Genomic DNA, 12,643 nt, shown 5'->3' on the forward strand with positions numbered 1-12,643 from the left:
CTTTGATGCATGAACAGCTAGGCAGGAACTAGTTTAGCAGCGTGCATGCTTAAATCAAGCACTTAGGTACCCACCTGGTCTTGACCAATTTTCAAGACATGCAACGGAAGAGTGCCTCTCGCTGCCAGGTCGGGCAGGTGGCGCTTACGGGTATAGTAGTCGTCAACGTCTTTATCTGCTGCATAGGGGACGGCAATAAATAAGAGAAGCAGGAGGTGAAGAGGAGCTCCAGGGGGGGAAAGCAAGAGGAAACATGGGGAGGTGTTAGAATGCAAAATCATATAAAGTGGGATTTGAGAACATTGCACACAATGCAGAGAACAGTGTTGGCAGACCCATCTGTGTTTCACCTTTCCAAGCTCTCAGAGGGGAACAGAAAAGAGAAAGCGACAGAGGAACAGTCAGACTGCATTACATGCTAGGCACATCACATCCACACATCCAGGCTTCATCTGGGATTCTACAGGCAGCTCTGGCTGTGGAAGCAAACTTTTCAAAGGTCATGTGAAAGTATATACACATCATACGATAGAGATATGGAGGGAAGCACGCAGACACTTCGTACATGCTGGAAAGCTAATTCTCTTCCTGAACTCATTCTGCATCCTCCTTTCATCCTCATTACATTCATGTCTACAAACAACTTCAACATGCACTTAGAAGCAGATCGCAAAGACAACAGTACATTTCCAGAGACAGTAGTGTGTAGGAGTGAATGTAGCATCACCTGCATGCCACAACACTGACACATGCACAAAGACTTTGAATACAAACGCACACACATAGTGACGCACATTCACAAAACTCACATTTTACAAGTGCATGGTTTTTTCCTTTCTGAATACCAGCATTACTGTTTAACCAGCACACTAAGTCAAGGTGTCATTTATTTGGCGGGAATAAACCGTTGAGAGCATAGCTCTCCACCTCGTTCACAAATTGTAGATGACTCTGTCTTTTCCAATAATCGGAGCTGCAGCGCTCACACCACCTGTCAAGATGAAACCTTCAGCGGCGAGCCATGGGTGCTCACTGAAAATCGATTCATTATGAGAGATAATAAAAAACAAGATGTTCCTTTCTCAAGTATAACAGTCTTCAGGATTTGTGCAGGGCATTGCAAACTCATCAGCTCTACGACGGGGGAGTGAATGAACATCCTGTGATATATCCTGTGCTGCAATGAGCTAAATGCTTTTCTTCAGTCTGATACCAATTTGCATTAATAAGCAGGAGCATTCTTCTCTTTTATTATCCCGACAATGAAAACGCTGCTCTATCTTCCCTCTATCAGTGTGCACACTAGCTGAGTAACAGAAAGAAGCTGGAGAGTCTTTTGGCGATTTGCTGCAACAAATAATTTGCTCTGGAGGCAGAAAAAAAGTTGGGAACACTGAAGGACATTGCCGAGGGATATTTCCCCCCTGTGGGCTTCTTAAATTCATTTGGTATTCATGGGTCGACTGTAGCTCATGGGAATGAGTGGTCAGTCATCCCGTAACCACAAGGTCCCCGGTTTAATTCCCGCTCTCCCCATAGTGCATGTTGAAGGGTCCTTGAGCAAGACTCTGAACCCCCAGTTGCTCTCCGGGCGCTTCACTCCTTAATAACTAAGGATGGGTCAAATGAAATTTTGTTTCACAGCTTTTACATTCTTTCTTCCTGCAAACAGACAGTAATATGGTTATATTTGTTCTCCCAATGCAACTGAAGGCCGGCAAATAGATCAGCATCCCACACAACTGTTTGCCATTTCGTTGAAAATGGTGCCTGGCAGCTACGAGTGGGAGCCCGTGTGGATTGATCCCTGACGGGATGAGTTATAGATCGGCATCCTTCACTTTGACTGCAAGCCAGCAGTGAAGTGGGGCGGTCTTGATGAAATTACACAAGCCGTAAGGAATATTTGCGTTCCACCCTGAGAATACCATGAGATGAGACCTCATTATGCAGCAGAAATCCAGCGTAGCACCACAAAATCAATACTGAGCCGGGCCGGGCCCAAGAAGCAGCTTAATGTACTTATACGCTTCAAGAGAAATAGTGGCTGCAGCCTTTAAGTGGAGGCAAGGGGAGCGTGGAATATCAATGACTTCCTTGAGATGACTTGGCTGAATTCATGAAGGATCAGTTGAGTCATGGATCTTTTCTGATTCTGATTGAAGGTCTTTTCCATCCACTAAACGATCAATGGGGAGCTGCCAAGTATCCCAAAAAATTTACATGAGGACTTTTTTTGACTTTTCAAATCATTTTCACAGCTGAACCACTCCGGAGCCGTTCAGGAAGTCCCAGGCAGGAGTCAGGAAGCAGACTTAATGCAGTGCTTGTCATGCAGGGCATCGGGGGAGGGAGCCTACTCTTGCATTAGTTCAGGGAACTTGGACCTACTGAGTTTCTTCAGGGACGAGAACCGGTTGAGGTCGGCTTTGACGGCCGCCTCATAGGAGGGTGGCAGGTGTGACAGGCTCTGGAAGGAGCGTGAGAAAGACAGGTCGTAGGGCTCCGTCTGCGAGGTCAGGATACCGCTTATCCGATTGTTTTCTGGAGACACATACATACATATAGAGACACAGAAAAGGAAAGGAAAGAGAGAAAATGGGCAGGCTGGCTTCTCCTACCCCCCTCCCTGCAAAAAGCTAGCCAGGACCAGTCCACCTGCTGAGGTAGAGAGGGAAGGATTGGAGCTGGAGCTTTAGTGGTACAAATGTGTCCTGCAGGCACAGGTGCTCTGAAGCAAAGCTGATTGGTCTAAATGAGAAATCTTAGTGGTTGGAATTGAGGAAGTATACTTTTTGTTATGCAAGCAAATTCAGGTTAAAATATTTAAAAATACAGAGACCACAATTTCTTTAGACCTGTGTGAGGCTTAAATAATTCATGGTTGTTTCCAGGCTGTTGCTACTTTGAGGGCACTGAGGACATTTCCTTGGTGGTATCTCGAGTGTTCATCTAAGTTTTAAAAGCTTGTTTTTGTATCTTTCTTTTACTTTATTAGGGTTAGGGTTTAATAGCCTTTTATCTTAATTTTTTTAACACATTTTTTGCCACAAGTTATTTGCTCTAAATACCGTACTTCAGAACTATTAAGTGTTTAACTGATATAATACAGGTTAAACTTAAAGATCGAGATTTTCTAAAAAAATCATTTCACTTGAGAAAACTCAACATGTTGGACTACAAAAACAGAGAGTTGTGCTTTATGTTATGAGCATATTTTTATTAGAAAGATGAAATATTCAACTCTCTGTACACACAACAGCCCAGCTGGTTCACCAGCGCTGAGCCTCACTAAAGGCTCTCTCTCGTGTCGTGTTAGTTAACAAGCTTCTCGCTCTGCTCCTCACTAAGGAAACATAATCCTGACATGTAACTGGAGGCATCCTGTCAGTCAGGAACCCAGAAATAAGCCAAACAATGTTCATTATAATCTTTCCCTGCACTTCAAACTATGTCACTCTAGTTCCTCCCGGCCTCAGTGTTATTAGTATCCCCCTCATTAATGGATAACACTGCATTTTTTTAATAAACTTCCATTTTCACAGGGAAACATAAAAGTAATAGTGTTGGTGTTGCCACATTGAGAGTGAGTTTATACACATGAGAGGCTCCCTGAATGTTCTGTACTCATGAACATGGAGATCCAAAGAACTCTCAATTGTCAGCCTAGAACTGTATCCAAATATACAAAAGGGACATGGTGCATGCCCAGCAGATTGACATCCTCACATTGTGGGCCACATCATCTACACAACTCAAAGGGTTGTGGACCTGGTTGTATAGTTACTCTCACAAGCACAGGGAATCTCGGTCTCTTTCCTCTTGCCTTCTAATTTTAACTTCACTTACTCCAACAAGAGAAGTCTTTGCCTGAGCTTTAACTCAGCCAGTGAGTGTCAGCCTTTGAGGAATGGTTGCATATCTAAAGCTCCAACTTGCCGGTGGCAGCGATTGGGGGGGTAAAAGCGGTCACATAAAGCCGTTTGTTGGTCCACTGACTTGACAGGTGACGTGCTGTTTGGACGGGAGGAAACGGTGCTCCAAAAAAGAAAAGGACAGAAAACGAGACACATCATACCAAACAACAGATGTGTTCTGCACAGTGACCCAGCTGGGGGGGGGGGGGTGATCGCCTGTCGCTGATTTGACGTGATATGATGCCAGGAAGACGCACAGCGGGGTTGACTGCACCAAAGCACTCTTTTATTTTCCTTCTACTCTTTATCTCCCTTCCTCACACATGCACACACACGGTCCCATTCACTGCTGTCTTCCTTGCTCCGTCAATCTTATCTGTCCTACCATGCTGCCACCCACTTTCTTTCACTCTTTAATTCTCTCTTGTCCTTTCAGTATTCCCCTCTCTCATTTTCTTCCTCACTTCTGCTCTATCTGGCTTCCCTCAGTGGGCCGTGAGTCAGTGCGGAGCAGTGGCCATGGGCGCGGCTCCTCAGCAGCCTCCCATGGACCGATACAAACAGAGCTTTAGTAACTGCTGCAGGATGGAGAGAAGGAAATGAAAGAGGAGAAGAGATGGAGATAAGAGAATCTGAAAGGGAAAAAATAAACTGAAATACAAGGAGGAAAGAATTAAAGGATGGAATGTGGAGGGAAGGTTGGGAGAGTCGGCCGGCCGGGCGACGGCTGGCGGTCCTGGCGCTGAAGGACGTGAGCGCTGTGCCTGTCTGGACACTGTGGCATGCTGTTAGCTCTCAACAGAAAACACATTCCACTGCTCCATCATGATGGACGTGACAGCCACAGACCGGACTCAAGAAGGTTTCGCATATTTCCAATGTATTATATATATTTCTTATTGGAAACAAATTCAAGGAAAATAGTAAAAAAAACAATTTATTGATCTAGGCAACACACTGGACACGAGGCTCTGGGCTCTGGACACTGGGCTCTGGACACTGGACACTGGACTCTGGGCTCTGGGCTCTGGACACTGGACACTAAGCTCTGGGCTCTGGACACTAAGCTCTGGGCTCTGGACTCTGGACACTGGACACTGGCACTAGACTCTGGGCTCTGGACACTAAGCTCTGGGCTCTGGACACTAAGCTCTGGGCTCTGGACACTGGGCTCTGGACACTTGACTGGACACTGGACTCTGGGCTCTGGACACTAAGCTCTGGGCTCTGGACACTGGCACTGGACACTGGACTCTGGACACTGGACACTGGGCTCTGGGCTCTGGCCATTCGACACTAAGCTCTGGGCTCTGCAAACTGGGCTCTGTGCTCTGGACTCTCGACTCTGGGTGGCGTGTTCTCACGGTTCCACATTAAGATGAACATGGGCAAATACACTTTATAATCTGACTGAATCACAATGTTGCTTTGCTGGTCCTGGTGCCATTCATTCTCACTAATGCACAAAAATGGGATTCAAATATAGTCCCCAACTTAAAAACTAACTTTGCTCAAAACTAATGTGCCCAGCTGCTTTCAGATATATTTTTTAACATTTCTATTAAAAATGTGAACTATGTTGGTAACCCCTGTTGAACTGGGTTTGGGTCTGAGGGCCACAGAGGGGTAGGCGAGTCACAGAGTGGTGAGACACTTTTTTTGTATTTTTGTGGTATTTGTTTACAATAAGAAAACTCTTGAATAATACAAATTAAACGTTGTTATACCTTTCACATACAATCACTATTGACCCTCATCTACTTTCATGGGCCAGGAGAATTCTTTAATTTTCATTCCCCAACATATAAAAGCAATAACTTTTAGCTCCTTGAGCCAGGTCTGAAGACACGGGTTTGGTTTGTGGTGCTTGTGAACACGTGAATGCGATGAATGAGTTGAACTAGTTGTGTGTCTGACTTACCACGTCTCAATGATCGGTGAGCTACCAACCCAATGGAAAAAAACAATATTTCAAAGACACGTTGATGATCAGAACAACAGAACCAACAGAAGCAACAACAACCGTCTCCATGTTCAGCATCTTGTGTGACTTTGCCGAGCTCTCCAGCGTTATCCTGCCACCACATCTGTTGTGCCTGTTTTGCCTGTTGTGCCTGTTGTGCCTGTTGTGCCCCTGGCTTCCTGCCTGTTCCTTTGTGGACTTGTATTCCCCGATGACTGATATCCCTGTTTTGACCCCTAGCTGAATACAAGTAGAAGATTGATCCTCAGAAGTGTGCTGCCTCGTGGCCGTGCTTTGGGTTCAGTCCACAGTATTGTGATCCTTACAGCATGTGATGTACACTTGTGTGTATGATTGTGCAGTTCCTCTGCAACTGCGTGGTTGTTTCAGTCACAAATATGTGTGTGTGTGGGGTGTGGTGGTGGTGGTGGTGGTGGTGGGGGGCGTTGCTGATGTAAAATACACTGCATGTTGACATAGGGAACCTTTTAGGTACCTGTGATCAGAGTATCTGTGTAAGATGTGTTGTTGAAATGGATTTTTTATGTTTGCCTTAGATCTCCAAGGCATTTCTCCATAGTTGCAATTTGCTTATTTGTGTCTGTGTGTGTGTGTGTGTGTGTGTGTGTGTGTGTGTGTGTGTGTGTGTGTGAAATGAACCACATGATCAACTCCATTCTTGCTGCAGTATTGAAGCTGAGCCCTTGAATACAAGTCCTTTTTTATATTTGTGGCTGAAACAAACAGAATATAAATCAAACAGCAACATCACAGTGATTTCATGAATACAGAAGGCAGTGAATATTCAGCGTATGGCCTCCTTTCTTTCCTTTGATCTCTGCTGTCTTTCCTCTCCCCAGCTTCCACCTTGCCTCCTTATACACGTCTCCTCATCTCCTAGTCTGCGACCTCGGGGTCGCTCATGAGGACTGTTCAGACAAGCAGCTGCATGACATCAGTAGGAATAGCGATTCAAGGTGATGCTCCTCACGGGGAGCACGAGGTCACGCTGATAACTTTCACATGCTTTGTCAACCAGGCGGCTGAATGAGCTCGGCAGCATATTCACGATGCCGATTGTAATAATCCTTTTATAAAAGAGAAGGCCAGCAGCGGGTCTGATCCCACTCACAGAAAAATGTTCATGACTATGGGAAGTGACACTTCTACCATTCAATCTGCAACCAAAAGCCTAATTTTCAATAACAGAATGAATTTGCGGCGGGGCGAATTGAAAGGAGGACCGTGTCAAGTGTTTTTGTCAAGCACTAAACTCAAGTTAATGGCCAGCGTCCAGGCTGCGTCTCCATCACTGAGCAGCGGTGAGTTCCAGTGTGTCTTACCATTCTTAGGCGTGCGTGTCGGGCTACCTAGAGCCACATGGTTATAGTTGTGCTGATGAGTACCTGCAACGACAAAAGCAATGAAAGATGTGATCAGTGTCCACGAGGAAGGCTTCCGCATCAACAACGGGCTGTCAGCAGGGGGAGGGGACACATAAAGAAATCATTCCCCAATATGAAGAAATGTTTTCATGTCATTCACAAAATGCAGATTCATATAAAGAAAGTTGTGCATTTAAAAATACCTTTTATATTGTACAAAAGTCACAAAGACACATTACCAATATATTGCTGCCAAACTATTATTAGTAGGTGAAATATCCCTTTAGTTTAATATTTAATCACATAAGTGAATGGACATTAAAAGAGATGAGAGGCATGTTGGGTGGAAGCTGCACAGCGTGACAACCTGTTCACAGCAAAGAGAATCACAGAGCCATAAGCAGAAACCTCCATAAACAGGTCTGTTTACAACAGGTCCACTTCCTGTCCTTGAACATCCTGACACAGGAAGTACATTCATGTGTGTTCATCACGACATAATGTGATTCTACTGTGGCCACCACAAACAAAGCAAGTGGCAAATGTATGTATCACCTTGACAACACACACAGAGCATGTAACGCACACAGCACACTCTGAACATCACACCGCGGGTTGTAGAAGTATTCATATTGTTTAGCCATCCGTTTCAAGTATTTCTGAGTTTCTATGAAACCAAACCATGTTTTGTTTTTCTGTCATTTTGGTGGGCGGATCTAAACAATAAACCTCAGCCTCAGCCTCAGGCTCCATCACAGCTGTGGGCCCAAAGGTTTTGATCCACAATCCGAAAGTCAAGCTCACCGTCCACTGATCAGAACCGTGAAGCCGAGGTATTCAGATGCTTAGAGAAAGATAACTCTGGACCTTTAAAACATCACTTTAACAAACCAACTCTGAATCTCAACCTCTGTACAAAAGCACGTCTGTATTTGGTGTTTGTTGGGTGTGATTGGTGGACATAGTTCTACATGTGCTGTATGCAGCATTATATGTGACACATGTGGGGAAGAGGCTTTCTGCTGGTTTCCTCGAGGTGCTTTGAGCTCTCAGCGACGTGCAGTTCACACACACACACACACACACACACTCATCCTCTGGTCATTGCCCTCTCTTCTCTGTGTGCGTGAAGATGGTCTTATCAGCAGTAACTGTCTTCTGTGTTGTCATCTGGGAGAGCGCAGCCATTTTAATTTCCAACTCAGAGAATAAACAACAGTTTCACCCTATTGCGTCTCCATCCTGCTGTGCACGAGTGTTTGCGCTTGACAGGAGATGTGATGAGGTGGTACGAGCTCTGCTGGGCAGCGCAGTGTGGCGGTGCTTCAGTTGAAGGATGGGACCTTTACTGAGCCCATTGTACTGAGAAGGTTGATGAATGACAGCTATTCTCAGCAGTGTGTAGGACTGTGTGTGTGTGTGAGGAGGAGGAGGCAGCGATAGATGGAGACCCCGTCTAGAGTGTTGCCGTCGCAACACGTTCTTTTGCTGCCTGCTGCTGTGCCTGTTTAAAAATGCATTAGAGCCAACTGCTGAAACATCCATTTACATCTGTCACAGAAGAGGAAGAGGAGAGGGAGGCGCTCACTTCACAGGGTCCAATATTTGCTCGAGTTATGGAGATGGATGGGATGTGTCTGGGTGTTCCTTCACTGGGTTTTCATATCAATGCTGAACAGAGATTCTCACAGAGGAGATCATTCAGAGGGGGAGTTCACCGTGATCCGATATGTGTCTCTTAAATATATGAGCATTGTGATATAAATGTCGGTCTAGTGATATTGGCTGTATAAGCTTGTAGCTGCTGTTCCTGCGACACACAGAGGGCAGGGCTCCAGACTAACTTTTTTAACTAGGAGCACAGTCGCTCCTAACTTAAAATGTTAGGGGCGCAAGCAGAAAATTTAGGGGCGCACTTTTTCCTGGGTCAAAATGGGTCTTGGGTGCTCCGGAAAAAATTTTTTGCGCGCTACGCGCGCACCTTCTATTCATGCAGTCGAGCTATTGAGTGCGTGATCAGCAGCTGGCCGCTCGGTCCATTCACGCACCTCACTGTTGTGTATTGATCAGACAAGACACGCTTATCAACTCCAGTGTTTCCGATCACTGAAATCAGTATCTGCCGATCACCGATAATACCGATCACTGAAATCAGTATCTGCCGATCCGATAATACCAATCACCGATCACGGTGTTGATTGAAGCATTCTATTTATTGTGTAGCATTATTGCCTAGGACTATGAGGAAATACATATATAAAGCAACTCAAACATTAAAGAAATTACCGATTTCTTTAAACATTTAGGACATTTACTTTGAAAAATGTCCTAATTGATACATTAAAATAGTTTGATTGCTATTGTAGGGATTTCAGATATGTATGGAACACATCTGCATTATTCATTTCCTGGAACTCTTGGGAAATCTATATACAGGACTTTTCTTAACATACAAAAGACTGACTAATTTTTATAAACTCTTCCTTGGTCCAGTAAAATGTTTTAATGTTAGCATAATTTAAGCTAAATCTCAGAAACTATCTATAAAGATACATCAGTTCATTGTTTACTTTTATATGTTAGTGTATGATTTGTCGACATCTTATTTTGATAAACGGATGTTGTTTCACGTGGTTCTTTCCGCTAACTTTGCAAAACCGGATGTTGTCACTTAAATCCTTCCGCTAACTTTATCAAAATCCTCGCGCGCTCCTGATGGAATGTGTTTACCGTGAGCATCAGTCTGTAGGGGCAGACATGTGAGAGTCGGCTGAGTTGACCCAGAGATTCAACTCGGGGGACGGGGACGCCGCTCGGTGGTGAGGATCCCCTCTGACCTCTCACTCTGCGGCCCTCGCCCTCGTTGCGTCTCCGTTGCGGTGCGCCTCTTTTCACACATTAGCCCCCCCCCTCTCACACACAGGCCAGCCTTCTTCTTCTTCGGTTTTCGTCTCCTTTCTTCTTCTTCTGGAGTTAATGTCGGTTAGCAAACCAGTCATTCAGGCATTACCGCTAACTATAGTGGGCTGAAGTGTAGAACAAGTTTGTAAGCAACAAAAATATTTAATAACAAAAAAAAGAAATCTGCTAATTTACTGGTCGCGCATGCGCGAGTTGATGAAAAATTTACTCGCACTGTGTCTAATTTTAGGCGCAAAATGCGACCATTTGGTCGCAGTCTGGAGCCCTGGAGGGTGATGTATATTATGTTTCTAACTGAAAGAAAGAGAAGGAAGTTACACTCCAACCCAACTTCAAGAATATTTAATGTTCTGTGTTTGTATGGTAACTTGAATTTGAATTGTCTTCTTCTATTTAACAAGTCTGCCACGTCTGTCGCTTCTCAAATAAAAATCATTTCAAATAGCAAAACATCTAATAACTCAGTCCTTAGAAACTGCTGACTCGTTGGAACCACTGCTAATTGTTATGAGTGTACATACATGTTCAACTGGTTTCTTCTTTTGAAATGAAAATTCCAATTTCAGTCTTGTGTGTTACAATATCTGATATACTTAAAAATGAACTGCTCACTTCACTGAGTTCACAAGTTCGGAGCACATGGAAACTAAGTTTTACATTTCAGAAAAATAGATTTAGATATTAGTAATATAAAGCAGTTGGATGACATGTAATCATTGTGAAGGACTATGTTATAGTTTATTTTTCAAGTTACAGCACACAGATAAAAGTAATTGCACAAGCGTTGTTGTCCTGGGTCGGTCGACAATAACCACCACACTCAAAGAAATGACTCATTGGATGAACTCAATTAAATTGTTGGCAGGTTTTCCATCCAACAATTATATGCAACTCCAACTCAAATTTAGCACATCAGTGCAATAAAATGTAATTAAGTTAGTCTAACTCATTTGTATCAAATACATCTAAAATAAAATAACGATATTCATTAAATTAAATTAATTTATGTTTGTCCAACTCAAAATATAAACTAACTAACAAAATATGCAAACTCCACACAGAAGGAACACCCCGACTGGGAATTGAACCCACGGCCCTTTGGCTGTGAGGCGACAGTGCTAGCCACTACACCACCGTACAGCCCTGAAAGTGTGTTCACCTCATGCAAACAACTGATTTTCAGAAAGCGCATGCGCAAAGGGTAGTCCTCAATGAAACACATTTATTTTGAGTTGATATGCACTCCATCTAACCTAAATAAATCTAATAAATGAAAGTATTCATACATTTTGTGTTACACCCATTAAATATAAATATCTATTTTTGTAATTGATTTATTTAAATGTATCAAACAATATTTAAATGTGTCACCTCTAAGAAGGGCTTGAATCGTTTTTGTGAGTGTAACCTAAATAAATCTAATAAATGAAAGTATTCCTACATGTTGTGTTACACCCATTCAATATAAATATCTTCGTTTTGTAATTGATTTATTTAAATGTATCAAACAATATTTAAATGTGTCACCTCTAAGAAGGGCTTGAATCGTTTTTTTGAGTGCACGGACCAGCTGCCCCTGCAGAGGAAGTCTAACATTCCAGTACTGCAAGAGTCAGGATGCAGCAGCAGACTGCAACGATCCATCTACATCCACTCTAGGCTCTCCTCGTCTCCCACTGTGTGAATTTAAGAGCAAGAAAGCCTTCCTCATATTTTCTTCCTGACTCATAATTTGTGTTAATTACCATCAGCTGAGCCGGTTGTCTTGTTGGTCCCAGGAGCTCCGAACCCAACCCGACCCGCACACCACCAACTCATTAGCAGCACATTGTCAGAACTGGGACCGACAACTGAGCACTGCGGCACGAGAAGTGTGTGTGTGTGTGTGTGCGTGTGTGTTTGTTTGAGAGAGAGTGACAGAGAGAGGGGAAAGAAAGGTGAACTATTGCACACAATGTTATTGTAACTTATTAAGAGATGGGTCAACAAATCATATACATATCATACATCATCCGTAGTTTTCTCTGGTCCTCTCCCCAATGTGATTAATGATGACATGTATCGCCGCATGTCGTCATTCCACCGCTGGCTGTCGAGGTGGTGCCCAGCAGACGATGTGGGCTACGTGGATAACTGGAAGACTTTCTGAGGAAAACCTGATCTGATGAAGAGAGACGGCATTCATCCCACTTTGGATGAAGCATTTCATTCATTCCTTTCACTTGAAAGTACAGACAAAGAACCCTGACATGGACCGATAGGATGCAATGTTCTCCATCTGAAGTTATGTCTGCAGTGAGGGCTCCAGAGAGACGACTGAGCTGGACGGCCCACTGAGATCAACAGAAGACTGGATCTCAATCAGAACCTGGACAGCCATGCTCAGCTCTGCCCTGTAATCTAGGGACCAATTAACCAAGTCCAACCTCTCAAAGCAACGAGGCTGCTCATCGGCT

General features: G+C 43.9%; 1 protein-coding gene across 3 annotated transcripts in view; it reads right to left on the reverse strand.

Moving 5' to 3' along the window:
* LOC130204049 (protein shisa-6-like) overlaps window positions 1-12,643 on the reverse strand; it is a 55,137-nt gene that overhangs the window by 2,112 nt on the left and 40,382 nt on the right. For 2 of the 3 annotated variants that reach the window (XM_056430538.1, XM_056430537.1), the window contains exons 5-7: window positions 7,224-7,286; window positions 5,839-5,859; window positions 75-178 (exon numbers count right to left, since the gene is read on the reverse strand). In XM_056430538.1, coding sequence (XP_056286513.1) covers window positions 75-178; window positions 5,839-5,859; window positions 7,224-7,286 — 188 coding nt within the window. Of the gene's footprint in view, window positions 1-74; window positions 179-2,391; window positions 2,545-5,838; window positions 5,860-7,223; window positions 7,287-12,643 lie in introns of all 3 variants that reach the window. The other variant, XM_056430539.1, reaches the window with a different exon arrangement.

This window comes from Pseudoliparis swirei, chromosome 13 (genome assembly GCF_029220125.1).
Source record: "Pseudoliparis swirei isolate HS2019 ecotype Mariana Trench chromosome 13, NWPU_hadal_v1, whole genome shotgun sequence".
NCBI classification, from domain to species: domain Eukaryota; kingdom Metazoa; phylum Chordata; class Actinopteri; order Perciformes; family Liparidae; genus Pseudoliparis; species Pseudoliparis swirei.